This window comes from Hemicordylus capensis, chromosome 6 (assembly GCF_027244095.1).
Source record: "Hemicordylus capensis ecotype Gifberg chromosome 6, rHemCap1.1.pri, whole genome shotgun sequence".
In the NCBI taxonomy this organism is placed as follows: domain Eukaryota; kingdom Metazoa; phylum Chordata; class Lepidosauria; order Squamata; family Cordylidae; genus Hemicordylus; species Hemicordylus capensis.
Genome location: NC_069662.1, coordinates 120,992,906 through 121,012,634, shown reverse-complemented (window position 1 = coordinate 121,012,634; position 19,729 = coordinate 120,992,906). Strand labels below are relative to the sequence as shown.

The 19,729-nt window shown below is 44.4% G+C and overlaps 1 protein-coding gene across 3 annotated transcripts in view; it reads left to right on the top strand.

Moving 5' to 3' along the window:
- Positions 1-1,673: 1,673 nt before the first annotated feature.
- Positions 1,674-19,729, top strand: part of ITGB8 (integrin subunit beta 8) — a 71,582-nt gene continuing 53,526 nt past the window's right edge. For all 3 annotated transcript variants that reach the window (XM_053263483.1, XM_053263484.1, XM_053263482.1), the window contains exon 1: positions 1,674-1,823. In XM_053263483.1, the coding sequence (XP_053119458.1) occupies positions 1,694-1,823 (130 nt within the window). In that variant the 5' untranslated portion in view covers positions 1,674-1,693. The remainder of the gene's footprint in view (positions 1,824-19,729) is intronic.

Sequence of the window (19,729 nt, the reverse complement as noted above, 5' to 3'; positions counted from 1 at the left end):
TTCGCCCTGTTTTTTCCTAGCAAGGCTGCCTTTGCTTGACCAGCCGTCTGACCAGCAAGCAGGCATTTCAGAGGTGCAGCCTCCTTCCCTCACACTGCCTCTCCTGTTGCATTTCTGCCTGCCTCAACATCTCATCATGCAGATGTTAAAGGTACAGGGGCCACTTAAGACAACAGCCACAAAGGTGACAGCACCTTTTGCGCTGCCAAGTTGTGGATAGAACCTTGAGTCCGGCCCAAACCCCGAAATGGGCGTAGCAAGGTTGGAGTGGTCCCACATACAAGATTTTAAAATGGCCCCCCCTCACTGAAGCTCAGCTCATGAAGCAAAGAAATCTTAAATGCGGCTGAATAGTGGTAACAAAAAGCACAGTAAAGTGTGTGTGTGTGTGTGTATATATCCTATGTGCCACAATACATCATCCTAAATTATCTTTAAAAAACGTTTTGTACATTGTGGAAGATGCAAGTCATTTAATGGTACTAGAGAAAGGCATGCTGTTCTGGCAGCTCCAGGTCTTCACACTGGCATCAATTTCGGAGGATGGATACAACTGAAGGAAGCCTGGCGGGTGCGTGGCTGGAGGAGTCAGTCATGTGACTTGCCTCTGGGGGGCAAGGCAGTGGGCCCCCAGACAAATGTCTCCCCTTGCCCAATTATAGTTATGCCCCTTGGTTCCCTTTAATTCCCCAGCCACCCACCCACCGAGGGTTCCTGGCTGCTATTGATCAGTCAGCGTGCCGGACGTTTTACGTCTGTGGGGTGCTCGCGACGCTCCAGGAGTAGAAAGCGTGGGCTGACTGTCAAGTGACGACGGGGCGGGTGTGTGTGTGTGCGTGCTGAGAGCGGGTTACTGTTCTGCAGGCGCCCCCCCGCCCACGGAGGTACATTCCCGGCAGAAACAACAGAGCCCAGAGTCAGAGCCCGACAAAACAAAGAGAGGGGCTGGGCGAGGACTCCGCGCCCCGCCCCTGCGCCCGCGCCCAACACACGCACGCTTCTCCCCCTCTTTCGCCTGTAACCTGCCTTCGCTGGTTTCGTAGCATCCCCTGCCGGGATTGACGGCGGCTCTAGTCGGAGAGCAGCGAAAGGGGTTGGCCTCGGCGCTGGAAGCCCGACCCAGCGGACTCTCGGCGGCGAGGATCTGCCCACGCCGCGCGCAGGGGGAGCGAACGCTGGGCTAGGGGGACAGACCGCCCCGCGAGAGACCCCCCTTTTCGGTGTTGGCGGCGGGCGGGGTCGAAGTTGCTTGCCTTTCTTTTTGCACTTGAGGGGCTGCTGCTGTGCCGGGGAGCGACTGTCGCTTCTCCTTGTTGCCAAGGAGCCCGGCGAAGAAGGCAGACAAAAGGTCTTTGTGCGCGGCGGCCGCAGCGGCTCCCTGGGAAAGCCAAGCAGGGGGCGGATGGAGAGTCCCGCGGGCGTAGCAGAACCTCGCCCCTCCTGCCGCCTTCGCCGTCCAACTCTGGGCCAGGGGTCGCCACGCTCGCCTTGACATGCGGTTGTGCTGCTGCTGCTCCGACTCCCACCTGAGTCTTGGTCGCTGCTGCTGCTGCTTCTTCCCCTCGTGCAGCTGCTCAGCCGCCGCCGCCGCCGGAGACTGTGCCGGATCCACGGAGTGGCGACCCCGCGAGCCCCTCTCCTGAGAGCCTGGCTGGCCTCCGAGAGCGGGAGGAGGTGCCGCCTGCTTCGCATTATGTGGATCCCACTCTTGGCTTTCCTGACGGCTGGACTGGTCTCTTTGCAAAAATGTCAGCGAGGTCCTGGCCCTCTCCTGGGGGTGGCTTGTCTGCTCGCTGCAGCTACACCGGGCTGGTGCCAGCGCCGTAAGTTCTCTCTTGGATTTCCCTTGCCAACAAATCCACCTCCATCCCCCCCCCCCACAAAAAAGTCCCCAACATAATATATAGATTAAGCAAAGGTGCACCTGACTCTGGCTGGCTGCAGTCCTTTACGCGGTTTCGTGGGACTAAGGCCCATTCAAACCCAGTGGGGCTTCTTTCTGCCGTAAGATCGCGGTGTCGACCGGCTTACTTGGGAGTAAACTCCAGTTAGTTCCGTGGCACTTGCTGCTTAGTAAGTATGGTTTAGGACTGCAACTCTAATGGAAGTCATTTCAATCTCGAGTTGCATTCAAAACAAACGAGTTTCCAGTTTAGATGCTAGATCCTAGCATCTAAATCTGTTCTCTTTTACAAGCAAAACCTCTTGTATGTCTACCTGCAGGGAGCTCTCATTTCACACGTGTAGAAGGAGAAAAGTAAAAAAGAAGGCAACCTTTAGTGCAGTCCGGTGCGTTTCCCAGAGAGGGAACCCTTGCTTGAGGATGTGGTCATGATCCTTTGATACCCTATTCACCTGAATCCAAGACCAGGTTTCCCCCCACCCCCACAGAGCTTTTTTAATAATAGAAATTGGGAGGGTGTCTTAAATTCAGGGGCTCGGTTCCCTTTGAGTCAATGCAGGTATAGGGTCTGCCCTGGTTTGCATTTGAGCGACAGCACCCTGAAAGATATTCCCCTTAGGGGGGTTGGCTGCTCTGGGAAGAACACCTGCCTGCTTGCATGCAGAAAGTTCCAAGTTCCCTCCCTGGCACCTCCAAGATAGGGCTGAGAAATATTCCTGCCTGCAGCCTTGGCGAAGCTGCTGCCAGTCTGTGTAGACAATACTGAACTAGATGTACTAATGGTCTGACTCTGTGTATGGCAACCTCCTATATTCCTAACCTGTATTTAACCTCTACTTTTTAAGAGGGTCATTTTACATTCCGAGTGGTCTTTGCTTCGGGTGAATATGGTAGTTCCTATGACAACTGTTAAACAACTGATAACAGTGCCTTCAAGTATTTTTGCTTGTGGGCTGATGAATGCATCATTCAGGTGCAGCTGGTCCAGCGCTTTATGCTTTCCACGAGTAACTAACAGAGTCTTGCAAAAGTTCAGAGGTGAAAATGGGTCTAAAGTGGTGTTGCTCTAACCACAGAGTATCCCAAGAAGCCTTTCAGTGGTGCGCATACAACTGTTTTCACTCACACTGGGCACAGCAAAGTGCAGGCCAGCAGCTTATAAACAGGACGTTTGATTTTTCCATTAGATGTATTTAGCCCATTGCTGCGCCAGAATTTCTGAGAGCTAATGTGCGGTTGTTTCATTTGCCACCCCCTCCCATCCTTCCCTGAAATAATAAGGGAAGAATTGCAATACAAATCTGGGTGGAGTATGATAGAAACAGTTGTTGCTGTCAGTTCCAGAGACAGAAAATAGGTGGTTGACATTTGCTTTCATCTTTCATTAGTGTAACATGGAAGCTTTCATGTTACATGGTGTTTGTCACCTGTCAGGGCAGAACAGAAAGCTAAGGACATTATTTTACTGACCTTCAGCCTTAATGCAGGCACCAGCAACACCATGAGGTCATTCACACAATCAAGAACTGTGTTCCACCCAGGTTTGGGAGCTGTATGTGCTCCCAGTTTTCAATTGTGTGGAAGCAGGATAAGAGGAACACCTGGGTAGAAATGATTGTGTGGAAGCAAGGTAGGAGGGAAAGCTACTCGGGTTTTCCTCCTACCTTGCTTCCATCCTCACAATCATTAGGATTGGGGAGTTGAACTGTTACAAATGTAGATTTGGTTCTGCGTCAGGTTCACCAGTATTTTAAAACTCTTTGGTTCAGTTTGTATTCACACACACACACACCCCACATTTTTTAAAAAGTGGTTTAGTGATGCTTGCTTTTTTTGTTCATGCGTTCAGATGCTTTAAACAGGTTTAGGTATATTTCATATAGAATAATACAGAAATTCTTTGCTGGCAATGCAAATCTGCAAAATGAATGTAATGCTATTTCACTTAACATTGTATTATAAGGTTTTTACAAACTAAGTACGTATAACAGAATTTTTTAAAAGCCAGGAAAATACTTTGTTTATGATTGTAAATGACAGCAAAGAGGAATTGCAGTGCCAACGAAACACACAACGCTTCAAGTCTCAGTTTAAGAATCCTCAACTTATTGGTGGGTTAGGGTTAGTGCTTAAGCAGCTGAGAGCTGTAAGGCCTGGACCCTGCCTACCATTTGCTCCTGTGATTGATAGGGCATCTTTTCAGGTAGCTCACTGAGAAATACAGTTTCTCCAATTATAGATGAAGCAGAGTGTACTCCCTACCCATTAAAGATTTCTGCAGGTACCTGATTAGTGAATTGCTTCGCATGTTCAGGAGTTCAGTTCAGGTTCAGGGAAATGCAGAGATTGTGGGCTTGGGATCAAGTTCTGGCTCATAGAAAGTTTCTGCATTCCATTTGCTTCCCTGTCCAGAACTATGATGGTCTTGTGCTGTCTGAAATATTGCATATTATGTTTTTATCCTATTTTCCATTAGGCTTATGAGATCACAGCCGTGTGTTAGGGATGTGCACGGAACTGCGCGGGGGAGGCTTGAAGGTGGCGGGGGTGCTGCTTTAAGAGCGGGGGAGGGTGCACTTACCCCTCTCTCCACTTTCTCCCCACCAGCATCTGTTTCTTTCAAAGCCCATTGGGGCAGCAGCATACCTCCCTGCCTCCCCATTGTCTAGATATGACCAGAAGTCTCCAACCACATGCCAGCATGTGCAGGCGCATTAGAGACTTCCGGTCATATCCGGACAATGGGGCGGCAGGGAGGTATGCTGCCGCTGCGATGGGGTTTGAAAGAAGTGGACTCCGGCGGGGGGAAAGAAGCGGGAGGGGTAAGTGCACCCTCCCCCGGTCCTAAAGTTAGATACCCCCCACCGTCGAACCAGCAGAATCGCTGGTTCTTTGAACTGGTTCTGTGCACATCCCTACCGTGTGTGTCCCCCCACCAACTTCACAATGCCTGGACCAATATGAACCAAATCAGGTGCAGTTGTAGGGACACACAGGGACACCTTAATGGCAAAGATTGAATAAGTAACTTATTAACATTTCTTGACTGCTTAATAGAATGAGAGCAATTACTGTCGTCGTATCTCAGCCTCTGGTTTGTCTGAATAATCAAGTAGGAATAGTGATAATTCAGTACCAAGTTTAGAGGCTTTGAATCTGTTTCCCCTCATTCTTGACCTGTATACTGCAACTCATATTCCCAAGAGCTAAAGAGGAAATTCCTCTTCAGTTGTTCAAAAAGTGGGCACAGTTTACCCAAGTACAGAGGGAATAGAAGCATGCCAGTTAGGCGTGTCCCTAGCAGTGTTCTCTCTGATTTTCTTCATCTCTGTGTGGAATGAGTTTTGTTCTGAGCGGCAGTATCAAGGCAGTGTGTGCGCACATGCATTCGGAATGGAGCCTTCCTGATTCAACCTGAGCAGGATGTGAAATTAACTGAGTGGCAGAGGTGCTCTTACCCCTGGACTTCGGGGCCAAAGTCCAGGGCCTCCACACACCCCTGGGGGCCCCCAAATCATCTTTAGTCTGTCCTGGGTGGTGTGGTTTGTGCCATCAAGAACCTACATGTTAAAAAATGATACTTAACTTGAGGAGGGGGGGCCTCCAAAAGCCTTGAGGTCCAGGTTCCAAAATTACCTAGGTGCACCTCTGCTGAGTGGACATCAAAAAATGTGTGAGCGTGCAGACGCACGTATGCCTTAGAGAGAACTCTGGTCCCTAGTGCTCACATGCTCCATGGCTGTGCCCCACTGCTTTTCCTGAGTTTAATACTTGCCTGCAGAGGGAGAGTTTTCTCCTGTGATTTGGAATGCTGGGTGGCCAACATTGCAAAGCACAGGGAGAAAGCCATCTCCCCACTCTCCCCTTCTATTCCACTTCACCATGCCATGCTTTGAATATCTGAAGAGCAATAAACGCCCAACTGGATCAGCTGCAGTTTCTGACTGCATTTGTAGATGCATAAGTGCAATCAAATGCTTCACTTCTCTATAGAGCATGTGCTCTCTGATCCCAATGTCTCTGGTAGCATAAAAAGACTACTTCCAGTGCCAGAGAAGCTACATTTCTGTGTACTTTATCCCCTGATTCAAAGAAACACAAGTTCATGGGAACAACATTTTGGATGTCTTACCTTGGATTGTATGAAGCAACTGTTATTTCAGCCACACTATACCCAGTTACAGGCTTGTGGTGATGTAGAACATAATTGGCTTAAAAATGAGTTTAGTTCATATAAAGATGGCGGTGTGCACACTTGATTTTGGGTACACAAGCTCATTTAGTTTGCAAAATAAAATGTGTGACTGTTATTACTATCTCTGTAATAAGATTAGGAGAGGAGAGCTGGTCTTGTGGTAGCAAGCATGACTTGTCCCCATAGCTAAGCAGGGTCTGCCCTGGTTGCATATGAATGGGAGACTTGATGTGTGAGCACTGCAAGATCTTCCCCTCAGGGGATGAAGCCACTCTGGGAAGAGTAGAAGGTTTCAAGTTCCCTCCCTGGCTTCTCCAAGATAGGGCTGAGAGAGATTCCTGTCTGCAACCTTGGAGAAGCCGCTGCCAGTCTGTGAAGACATTACTGAGCTAGATAGACCAATGGTCTGACTCAGTATATGGCAGTTTCCTATGTTCCTAAGATTGAGATCCAGAGTTGATTATCTCTGTTTGTATCTCTTGACCTAGAAAAGGGCTTAATTAACCTTAGCTGTTTTTGGGATAAATCTTATTCCTACGCATTGAATTTACATGCCAAGTTTCAGCCTGAAGTTAATTAAAATAGTCAACTCATCAGAACCTATAAATTGTTGTATATTTGACAACTTAAAGTCTAACTCAATAAGATTTGCCCAGTGTTAACTTAACACATGAGTCAATTAAGTTAAACAATGCAGCAGAATTGTGTCTGTTTTGTGTTTAACAGGCTTGCATGTTTTTCTCTGTTTTATACTTGGCCTTGCCTTTTGAACTTTGAACAAGAACAGTTCAAAGGAATTTCAAGCTTTGAATACAATCAAAAAGTGATATTCTTCCAGATCAATGGACAATATCAACATGCTCTTTTCTTCTGTTGCTGATTTGCTCAGTGCTTGTTGATGCTTGTTAGACTCTTGACTCTCTTTCAGCCTCTGGCTCTGCTAGCTGAGGAGAAAGTTCTGGGGGTGGGAGGAAAACTTCATGGTGTCTAGCAGCCTAATCTTTATGAGCCATTAAAGCTTCTTACTATTAGATGCATTATGATTTTCTTTTTTCCTTTATAGTTGTACTGTGCAAAAGGGTTCCTTCTTTCTTGTGGCAAAGGAAGAATACCAGCAGAGGCAGGTAAAGGTGCCAGCCTCATGCTTCCAGTAGAAAGCTGTTATTGGAAATAGAAGATACACATTATTTGTTGCCCATGTGTGCTTGCTTTTTCCTGGGGAAACTTATTTTGAGTTGGCTTTTACATACCCATAGATGTGGGAATGGGTTGTGTCATGGGAGAGTTGCAAGAGGTAACAAATGGGGCCCTGCTTTGGTTTACAGACTGTGAAGCACTCTGAATACTTGAAAGTACTGTACAAATGTGTGTCACTTTTATATATTTAGCATTTTTTAACATAAATTCTTTTCAACAAATAAAAATTCTGGAAGCAATTGAGACAGGGTGGGGAAAAGACAAAATGGCTCCTTCTATAGAGGAACTCATAATCTGAAAATGAAAAAGGAGACACCAGCAACTGCTGCTAGGTGTGATGCTATTTTGGGTTGAATAATCGTAATTGTTATCCCCCTGCTAAATAAGAGAACAACCAAGTTTGTTTGTTTGCGGTGCGGGGGGAGCCTCTTTGCCCAGTTAGCAAAATATTATTATGATGTTCCATATGCAGTTGCAGCTATGCAGTAATGTTTCATTGTTGCCTGCAACTTTTCAGCATTTCTTGGCTTCCAAGGCTGGCTGTACACAACAAACATGTGTGCTTTGCATTAGGGATGTGCACAAAATTGATTTCGTTTCAAGCCCAAAGCAAAATGGTTTTGTTGAAACAACAGTCAAGCCAGCTGTTTTGATGAAACAAATGTGAAACATTTCGAGTGTTTCTAGTGTTCCGGCCATAGGAAATAATGGGGAAACTTCTTATAAAAACACTTCTTGTTCCCCATCCTAGGTAGCTCCTAGGGACATCAAAGTGGGCTGTGTGGTAGGACATGATGGGTGTTAACTACCATCTAACCCACAAAAGAAATGTGCAAGTGGGTGATTTTTAACAAATTTTGAATCTTTTCCCCGACCCCCATAGGAAAAGTTAAAAATTGCCCACTTGCCAATTTCTTTTGTGAGCTGGGTGGTAGGTAGCACCATTCATGGTAGGTAGCACCCTACCATACAGCCCACTTTGGTGTCCTAGGAGCTACCCATGGGGAACAATGGAATGTTTTGAGTCCCCCCATTGTTGCCCATGGCCGGAACAAGCTGCACTCATAGAGTACACACAAATTTTGCATTGCAGTTTGCAATGCATTTTGCAACCCTGCCTTGAAAAACACTGCAGATTAGAATAAAGCACGCAGTAAAAGGAAATCGGTCCCTCCCAACACACATTTCAAACACAGTCCAAAAATGGCCAAAAAAGAATCACTGACCCAGAATCCACTGCCAGCCACAGTGTCTGCACTGTAGTAACATCACTGGCACAATTTGCTCTCTCACTTTCACACAATTATGGCTCCTTACTTCAGCATTACAACAGCTGCCACAGCAGCACCCTTAGCAGCAAGCATAGCCATAATTAAGGCCAACTAAAGCAACTTCAGCCACATTTTGATTGAGTGCACTACGCCTTGCAATGCAGACTGCAGAACAGAACAGAGCAGTGAGAGAAGCACAAGTTAGTTTCAAGGCCAAACATGGAGCTCATCACAGCAATCACCAAGAAATATTACACAGAGATCTGGCACTGTCCATTTCCCACTGCAACACTGTTCTGCCTTTGTCAATCTGTGATCCAGCAAACCAGATAGTTATAGCAGCAATAGCACAGCATATTTTACTCAGTGCTGAAAAAGGAAAACCACAAAATCAAACCTTCCTTGATTCCTTCCTCCTCTTATAATGTAAAGGCTCTCTCTGCCTCCCAGTCCCTTTGAATACATTTTGAAATTCCTGCCTTTTTTGTTCCCTCACCCCATCCTTCCTCCACAGCCAATGTGGGCACAGTTGCCTATGACAACACTTGATTTGTATGATGACAAGCCAACCAAGAAGCAAGGAGATAGCAAGCCAATCGGAAGCCAATGCCAGAAAACCAACCAGCGAGGGGAAAACAGGCCTCCAAAATGGCACTTGAAACATTCCCATCAAAATGAGGTCATTCTGTTTTGAGCTGGAAACAAGTCCTTTATTTTAACAAGTCCTTTATTTTGGGTTCGAGCTGGAAACACTCGGAACGGCCCATTTTGAATTGAAACTTTTTGAGCTCAAAATGTCTTGCACATCTCTACTTTGCATGCTGTTTCTGGCATAGAAGTGCTTTTCTGTTGAAGCAGTGTGTCAAGCTTGAACACATTGAACATCTTATGTGCACCCCTCTGAGCTCCTTGGAGGAAGAGCGAAATATAAATGTTAAATAAATCAGTAAACATTGTTAATTGAATTGTTCTGGAATGCTGGTGGAACATCCCGTGACTACTTTGGGAATTAGCGAGAATTAGTGGGGAATTAGCAAGATTGGAGTGAACAGTCCATTACGGAGTCGATTTGTGCAAAGCTTTGGTCTGAAAATAAAGACTTGATATAGGAATATGGTGCAATCAGATTTATTTAAGGATTATTGGGGTACAGGAAATGAAAAATAGTTAGGCAGGTGGTAAAAGGCAATAAAACTCAACTAGCAATATAAATTGGAGACTCGTGAAAAGGTGTTTTAGCTTAAAAGTCAGAATAGCTTAAGGGTGGCCAGAGAGAGAACCTGAATTGCAGATTCATATTTAGGAAGAGGAGGGAGGGAGATTTTTAGTAATACCTTATTCCAAATCCGTTTGTGGGTCTGTCACGCTTACAGGATAGGGAACACTGGGGTTCTTCTTCCCAGGGACCAAGCAGAAGGACAGGGTAGAGGAGAGACAGGCATGCCACTCGCAAGCCAGGGAGCCAGAGAAGCAGCCAGGGAAATCCAGGGGAGGATCGTTCTCTAATTCAGCCAAGCATGATGTGTGGTTTGGATCAGGAGATAGGTCCAAACCAGGAGCTGGAAGCAAAGATGGAGCAATAGCTGTGGCAGGTGGAATAGCCAGAGCCAAAGTACATGCAGATGGTGGTTTCGAAGAAGGAGCACACCATTTGTTGGCATCTGGGACAGATATAGGCAAACCCATGCCGGCCAAACACGGGTCACAACTCCTGGCTGCAAGGGAGGATGTCTGTGGCTAACAAAAGAATACATGCTGTATGATTCATTCATGGGTGTGTGCAATCTTGGGGAACAATAAAGTGGAATGGTTTGAAAAACCTGTATGGGACAGAGTGAATAGGCGAGTTCAAAACTTATCTTGTGGGTCAGGAATACCTTCCAGGTGGGAAGATCAGAATTCTTTTTATACTTCTTCTAGTCCCCACCAGACTATTAACGCTGTGCTAGTCAGGTGGGAGTGTTACAGCCTTATCTGAGTTCCTGTAGAGATGTTTGGTGAGACTAATCCTTTGTGCCAACAAAAAGAGGAGTTTTACTGTTCTCTTGAGAAATAGCCTTTCTTCTTAAGTCATGACTGCTCAGCCAGCACCCTTCTCTGTGTTTGTGAACAGAGAGGGGCATGAGGGAATCGCCTTGCAGTTACATGTCCTACATGATCTAGGGTTACCTGCCCCATATGGCTTGTGCTAAGCGACTAACCAAACATGGGCATGTGGAAGGCTCACAATACCATGAGACCAAGTAGTCAAGATAAAGACTGAAAGCCTGCAGTTCCAAATTATATAGAGGGGTGCAACTTGTAACAGGCTGTTCTCATAACATGTCGAGTGACCACCAGAAAGCAGAAACTTGTGTAACAGAGTCCTATGCCTTTAAATGATATGACTTAAGGAAATGGTCATGACTTGAACACTTGGAATTAGCAATGCAAGTGCTTATGGATATACCACCTAGATGATGAATCTAATTAGAAGGGGCTATGACAAGGAACCCAGCAATTACTTTGCAGAAATGAAGTGCTGCAGGAAAAAACAGAACTAAACATAGTTTCCCACATAAATAAGCTCCAGCTTAAGGTTGAGGAAAGTTCCCTAAAGTCAGGGAATCGTATAGGCCACTCTCTTCTCTTGATTGATTGATTGATTAAGTGCCGTCAAGTTGGTATCGACTGTTAGCGACCACATAGATAGATTCTCTCCAGGATAATCTGTCTTCAACTTGGCCTTTAAGGTCTCTCAGTGGTGCATTCATTGCTGTCGTAATCAAGTCCATCCACCTTGCTGCTGGTTGTCCTCTTCTCTTTCCTTCAACTTTTCCCAGCTTTATAGACTTCTCAAGGGAGCTGGGTTTTTGCATAATGTGTCTGAAGTATGATAGTTTGAGCCTGGTCATTTGTGCCTCAAGTGAAAATTCTGTATTGATCTGTTCTATGATCCATTTGTTTGTTTTCCTGGCTGTCCATGGTATCCTCAAAAGTCTTCTCCAGCACCAAAGTTCAAAAGCATCAATACTTTTTCTGTCTTGCTTCTTCAGAGTCCAGCTTTCGCATCCATAGAGTGTCATGGGGAAAACCATTGTCTGAATGATTCTAATCTTTGTAGGTGTAGACATGTCAGAGCATCTGAATATCTTTTCCGAGGCCTTCATTACTACCCTATCAAGTGCTAGTCTGAGGCGTATTTCTTGACTGCTTGATCCTTTACTGTTGATGGTTGATCCTAAAAGGCAGAAGCTATCCACCACTTCAATGTCTTCATTATCAATTCTGAGGCTGGTTGCTGTACCTGTTGTTGAAATTAAGGATATTGTGCAATGGTTTGCACAATCTGTTACGTCTCCTTTCTTTGGTATGGGTATGTAGACTGACCTCTTCCAGTCTGTTGGCCACTGTGTCGTTCTCCAAATTTGCTGGCATAGTTTGGTTAGAGCCTTGACTGATTCTTCTTTGTTGCCTGCCATATATCTGTAGCTATTCCATCAATTCCTGTAGCCTTCCGACTTGGTAATGACTGGAATGCTGATCTAACTTCATTTTCCTGTATTAGAGGTTCTTGCAAGTAGGGAATATCTTCTAGAGTTTCTTGGATGTTGACATTCCTGCTGTACAGATTTTCATTGTACTCCTTCTATCTCTGTTTGATGTTCTCTCCTCTTAGGACTCACTAATGTGGAGTCCTAGTGGTAAATTTTCTTGAATTGTTTGACAATACTGATTGATGACTGTACTGCTAGACCCTGTTTCTCTAGAGTCCTCTTCAGGGTGCCTGAGGCTGCTGATTATGGAAATGGCAGCCATCTCAGTTACAGTGTGTCCTCCTTTGAACAAATGTCATTGTAACCATAAGTAGCATGCTGCCTGGATTGATTGAAAGGTGAGCAGGATTGATTGACAGGGCGAGACTTCCAAACCTGCTTTGAGACACTGTACCCAAATATAACGTCTCTGCTAATAATGTCTGAAGAGGACTTTTGGCAGTATGTAATCTGGTAGTAAACCAGGCATTAACAAATCCCAGGTGCCAGGGAGCCATGGCACCTAGAAATCTAACTGTGGCATCTTGACTAGGGTATTCAGAGGCAAAGTTGTTTAAGAAAATATTTATTTGTCCCAGCAACCCTGTTTCTGTTCTAAGTTCTATTTCTATTCTAAGTTTCTATTTCTATGTTCTAAAAAATAGGATTAAAATAATAAGTATGTTCCTTGTAAAGGATAAGGAGAAACCCATTTACCCTCGTCTCCCACACTGTCCATTACAAAGTCTAGTTAAGTTTGTCAAGTATCCATTGTCCAACTCCTAAATTGTGGAGCAGGCTCCTAGATCCAAAGAGAATTTGCCAAGGCCTGTAGTAAGCCATTTCCCCAAGTAAATAGAAATTAACCCATGTCCTCTAAATCTCATGAATTGCTATTTCTGCACTTCTGCATAAGCTAACACAACAAATTTACAGCCTTTTCTTCAATCAAGGCCTGGAGTCTGTAATAGCCAATGAAGTTGTGAGAGAAAATAAACAAGTTTGTGTTACAAGTATAGTTAATTATTTCAAGTTTTTCTTGTCCACCTATTCTAAGTGAAGGCAGAACGTAAGCCTTAATTTGGGGTGAAATGGCAAGTACAACATAACATTACAGCAGTGTACTAAAGCTGCAAGTCCTAGAATAAGTGCCTTCTGAGTGCTGATAAAGAGACCAGCTTTATTGCTCAGTGACAAAGGATCTCTTGTTCTGTGACTTTACCCAAAGGATAACTGCAGTTTAGCTAAGCCAACTGAAACAAATACCTGATACTAGGAAAAGAACCTCTGCTAATGAAACATGCTAAAGAGCACTGCATAAAACAGTCTGGCTTGTTCTAAAATGTGATGATGAATTTATAAATGAAATACATTTAACAACAAATATCAAAACTGGCATGCTTGCACTGCACTAGGCAGTGTGCGATTTCAATGTCTTTGCTAAGAATGGGATGTCAGTTTAGTAAGCAGACTAAAGTTCAACAATTTAGCTGTTTGTGATGCATAAATTAATCATTATCTAATGTTAAGCTGCTGTGCTGAACTTGGTAAAAGACCTCTTTGTTTGATACGTTCAATGAGTCAAATTGATTTTTTTCATGCACTGATATTACCTGTATGGGATCCAGTGCAAGGCAAATGAGGGAAATCTTTTGCACCATGCAATGCATCAGAATTAATACCTTTTGGAGCATGCATAGTTAAGTTCACTTCGCATCAAATAGGTTTAAAAAAAACACCCTTATTCCTGATGAGTGCTGACTTCTTGTTGCTGAGCAGTTGTGGACTGGGACTAGGTTTTCTGGGGCAGGGATAGTTCCAATGCTTGTTCCACTCAGCAGCCTCAACTGTTTGGACCCACTGAATTTTTGTGGTGGTTGCTGAAGAGTCCCTTAAGTGGGGCGGGGGGCAGGGAGTCTTCTGTCCATTGTTCCCCGTGTAGGCATTGCACTGTCATCTGTAACCTTGTCCTGAGCAAGTATATTGCCTTCGCCACAACAGCAGACTATTCACCTTTTAAAGAAGGCTTGTTTTTTTCTGCTGAGTTTTCTGAATGGGCTTTTAAAGTCCTAAGGAAGTAAAATGCTTTGAGGACATTTATGGGGCAGTTGGAAATGAGGAGATAAAGTGCCTTTGACTGAATCATGAAGAGATGCTAGCTGATCTGTCCCAGTGGCGTGACAAAAACCCCAAATGTGCTGCTCAAGTGTTTGTCTTTTGTTTCTGTGGTAATTTGCCAATCCCGTTACATCTGATCCCAGTATCCAGTCACTTTAAGACAAAATGCTTCATACCTCATTACTTCTCTAAGGTATACAAAGAGGCCTCCTATGAAGAAATTACTTTAAAGCGAGGGACAAAGAATCATTCTTTCAGGAAAACTAATCAAGCACATGCTATTCTTTGAGAAGCTTTCCCACATGGACAAGTCAGCATAATAATTTTCTCTTAATTTCCCCTATTTAGAATCCAAAAATAGTCTGATGGGTATGAATTGTTTAGTATTCAAGCAGTTTTGCTATTGCTTTCCCTGAAGTCTTGAAGCAAAACAATCCAGTAGAAAGAAAAATTATTTCCTTTTCTTTCTCCTTCCTTTTCACCAGTGGTTATCTTGGGTGATTGTCTGGAAGAGAAATGTGATCCTAACCCTTGTTGATTCTTAACATTTTAAGAACAGGTAACATCATTGGGAATGGATTTACATCTCACTGGGATTTACAACCGCCCAGAGACATAGGTTTTAGATAGTATAAAAATATGTCAAATAAATAAATCTAACCCTAGCCCAGCTTCCCTGTTGCCTAAGTGTACATCTGCCATTATTTCTTAAAGGATGAACAGCAGTATAGCTATCCCCATAGTTGTCATAATATGGCTTGTCAACTTTATTTTCTCTGTACCCACTGACTCTCTGTTGCACTTCTTGGGAATTCTCTCTGGTAAGAGAAAACCTTTTCCATTATAGCAGAGTGCACAGAGGCACAACATAGCAGAATTTGGTTAGGCATGCATGTATGCTGAGAGTAAAATAACTTGGAGCCAGTTCATAGTTTCAAATCAGTATAAGGAGTATTTATTAGAGAACTCCATTCTAGATAGGAAAGTGAGGAGATAGGATCTCTAATCTATCTATCTAGCTGGATGCAGATGGAGTCTGCATCTCTGCACACATGGTGCAGGGAGAGAGGAGCTTGCATGTTGCAAGGGAGAAGGAAGGGAAGAAGACGGAAGAGGAATTGGCCAGGTCAGGCAGGAAGTAAGTAAGTCCCTAAGAGTTGCAGTCTATGTACCAAAGGGATAGTGTCAGAGCAGTAGAGAAGGGATGACTAATGTCTTGACCTCTCTAGCCCTCTGACTCACAACAGCACATTATATTGAATTGAAATTTTTGAGACTACCATTGAAAGACAAAACTCTGGTTGGACATGCATTCAGTTATTCTCTGGAGAAATCCTAATATTTGTCCTATGTAGATTGAAATCTGTCTTCACTAAAATGTTTTGATAAGTACTAATAAAAGAATCTCAGGAGTGACTATCCTTAAAGGCAAGTCTAATCCATGAAGCTGAATAAACATATTTAATCGGTGCAATAAAATATATGACCACAAACACAAAATAACACCATAGTAAAAGGGAGGCATAGTAAAAGGGAGGCAAAGGCAAAATGGCTATACAAGTTGAGAACAGTGATGTGCTGTCTCCAAGTGAGTTCATGTATTTTAAATTTAGGCATATGATCACAAGGGGCTCATTTCTAGAACAATTCGGAGTGCTATGATATCAACGTATGTCACCAAGATGATCCCTTTTGAACATGTATGCATAGTGAAGACACACACACACACACACCTGTATGTGCATCTTTGTACATACAGGTACATGTGAATTAAACAAAACTATAGCTCACGTTTGAGATGAGGAGCAATCTGAGACATGCGCTCGCTCGCTCGCTCGCTCTCTCTCTCTCTCTCTCTCTCTCTCTAGCCCTGCCTTTCTTCCTTCAGCATAACAAACTTCCTTTTTGGTCTTAGCTGTGATTAATATATGGTTGAGATGAGATACATCTGCACCAATGTTAGCAAGTTAAGGATCCCCACTTAATAAGGATTCCTAACGGAGTTTGGTGTTGATTAGTTTTTTAATTTCATGGTGCTGGTGCCCATCTTATCTATAATCAAGGTGAGAAAGAGGAATTTGCTTTTGAAAGGACTGTGGGAAGGGAGCATGCAGTCCCATGACTCAGTTTGACCTCTTAATGGCAGTCAAGGGATCATCCCTGTTATGTGTGCAATAGCCAGCTGATGTTCTGCAAGCTACATTCAGCCTTGATGCAATCTTATTCTGACTCCTGATGGTACTGCCAAGTTTTAATCAAGGTATGCAAAAAGGTTTGGCCATAGTTCCACTCAAAAGAAAAATGTGTTCTAGTTAGAGAGATTCTGCACTTTAATGTTGCATCTCTTTTGGATCCTGTTTGCAACATGCAGTGCATATTTAATATGTAAAAGCACGTACATCTATGTAATGCTATGCTTGAGCACACGTGTTTCATAACAGGGAAGCCCTTCCTGCTAGATGGTGCCAGTTTTATTGTGGAGCCGGACAACCTGCAAAGGGCTCATTTTGTGCAGCAAAATCAGTGTACAGCCCATGAGGTGAATAGTGACCCCTGAGAAGTTAGCCATCCTGCTATAAACAGAGGTGGAGTATTTTGGTGAAAGTAAACAAAGATTAGTTCTTTGAACATAGTTCTTGTACTCCAAAATTCTCTCTTAATGATTATATAAAATGAATACTTTTGAGAATTTTATGTTTGTTCCAACATTTCAGTGCTGGATTCAATACTTTGCCTTAAGTCAAATGGTTAGGGATGTGCAGTTCCGGTTCACTCATGAACCGATCAGGCCGGTTTAAGCAGCAGTTTGATTGTGAACCACTTTGTGCTGGTTTGTCAAACTGACAGGCCCAGCTGATTAGTTTGAGCAAACATTTTCACTTTGACATAGTTTGGTCCGACTTCAGACGGAACCACACCAAACAGTCCATGCATACCCTACAAATGGTGTCCTAGTCTTTAACTGAAGACTTCCCAGATCACCTGCAGTTAAGAATTGTTTCCAGGCAACTAGAGCCAGTGTGGTGTAGTGGTTAGAGTGCTGGACTAGGACCGGGGAGACCTGAGTTCAAATCCCCATTCAGCCATGATACTAGCTGGGTGACTCTGGGCCAGTCACTTCTCTCTCAGCCTAACCTACTTCACAGGGTTGTTGTGAAAGAGAAACTTAAGTATGTAGTACCCTGCTCTGGGCTCCTTGGAGGAAGAGAGGGATATAAATGTAATAATAATAACTACTCAGGTAAGCTTTTGTATATTGGAAAATAACTGGGTCACTCTTTCAGACCACCAGTGTGTCACCAACAACTATCGTAGGTATGTGGGGCAACCAGGTTAGTACAGGTTTGGGGGGGGGATTGGTAGACTATTAACTTGGGGTTCATTTGCCATGTCACTAAGTACAGACAGGGTATGATCCCTTGTGGACTGAGTGTAGTGGGATTGCCATATGGTGCAACAGAGTTCTTCCTTTCTATTCCCCCATCTTCATTCACTTCCTGAATGTGTGAATTTCCTTGTCCTGCGTATTAAGAACATAACATAAGAACAGCCCTGCTGGATCAGGTCCAAGGCCCGTCTAGTCCAGCATCCTGTTTCGTACAGTGGCCCACCAGATGCCACTGGAAGCCCACAACAGGAGTTGAGGGCATGCCCTCTCTCCTGCTGTTACTCCCCTGCAACTGGTACTCAGAGGCATCCTGCCTTTGAGGCTGGAGGTGGCCCACAGCCCTCGGACTAGTAGCCGTTGATAGACCGTTGAGATAGCCGTTGAGATTACCTGGGCAGGGGTCAAGCATGCTTTGCATTTCCCTATTTAGTGTTTCCTTTCCAACTCAAAACTCCATCATGACATTTACTTTGAGTTTTGAGGTGGAGTAGAGCTGCATTGGGTCCTATGGTGATCCCTCTGCATGTGGCTGCTTTCACACAAGAGAGCATGCCTGTAGTGTTGTTGGTAGTTTGTAACTGTACTGTTTGAATATTTTCTTTTTACTATGCTGTGATGAATATGAACGCTCTAAAATTATTTCAAAGAATTGAGGCAGTGGCTGACATGACAAGCAGCCCAACGTCGATCTTAGGAACCCATTGAGGCTGCTGAACAACATAAAAGGCAGTTCTGACTGTGTAGTGTGATGGGCTGCTGGGGAATGACTTAAAACTCCATCCCAAAATGCCTGGAGACTGCCCAGAAGTGCTTTAAAGTCATTCCACAACAGCCCTGTTGTGCTACACTCTCAGGGCTGTCTTTCATGTTGTGCAGCAGCCCAAGTAGGTTCCTAACATTGATACAGGGCTGTCCATTATGTCAGCCAGGGACCATTTCCTCTGCATGTTTCCTCCTTTTGGACAGCTGATTTCAGGCTCTACATCAGTATGGTAATTTAACTCCTGGGCAGGTCTATTAATGCAGGCCTGAAGCAAGGTTTCTCCTGCCCTCTCTAAAAGGGCAGGAGGAGTTTTGAGGCCAAATTGCACTTATTATTATTACATTTATATCCCTCTCTTCCTCCAAGGAACCCAGAGCGGTGTACTACATACTTGAGTTTCTCTTTCACAACAAACCTGTGAAGTAGGCTAGGCTGAGAAAGAAGTGACTGGCCCAGAGTCACCCAGCTAGTTTCATGGCTGAATGGGGATTTGAACTCAGGTCTCCCCGGTCCTAGTCCAGCACTCTAACCACTACACTACTTAAGGAGCAGTACACAATTAATTTGTTGTGCCTGAATAAACACACTCTTCTCATTGTTGAGCTGTATTTAATTAACAGTACTGTTTTAGTGAAATGTCCAGAGACTGCATTCAGCAGGTTGATACTTAAGGTAAGTTACCCTCTGCTTAAGATAAGTTACTTCCACAGCTAGAAACTGCTGGCAGCCTTTCCCATGCAACTTTCAAAGCTTTCAAGGATCAGTTTTGAAAAGGGGCTGCCCTCCACCAGGGGCAGGGCAGCTTTTGGTACCTTGTCTTAGATGCCGCAATACCTTTGGCTGCCCCTGAACCCCCTGCTCAGTGCTGGAAATCCAGAGTTGGAGAATCCCCTACCGATGGTTGCCTAGCCTCTGCCTGAAGACCTCTAGAAAGGAAGAGCTCACCACCCTCTCTAGGGAATTGATTACATTGTCAAACAGCTCCTGCCATTAAGGCGCTTACTCCTGTGTTCAGTTGAAATCTACCTTCTTGTAACGTAAGCCTGTAAGATCTAGTCAATCAATCAGTCATCTGTATTATGGTTATAGACCAGCATAAGTAAGATTTAGTTATGTCCTCTGGGACAGCAGAAAGCAAGTCTTTGCCTTCTTCTGTATGACAGCCCTTCAGGTGCTATCATGCCCCCCTTGTCCGTCTTTTCTTCCCCTTTTGTAGCATCCAAAAGGGGACATGATAGCACCTGATGCTTTTGTAGCATCCAGAGCCAAATATCGTGCCCCACCATTGAGTCTCTCTTTCAGCCTAAGCATAGCCAATTCCTTTAACCTTTCCTGATGCAACTTCCTTTTCAGACCCCTGACCATTTTCATTATTATTC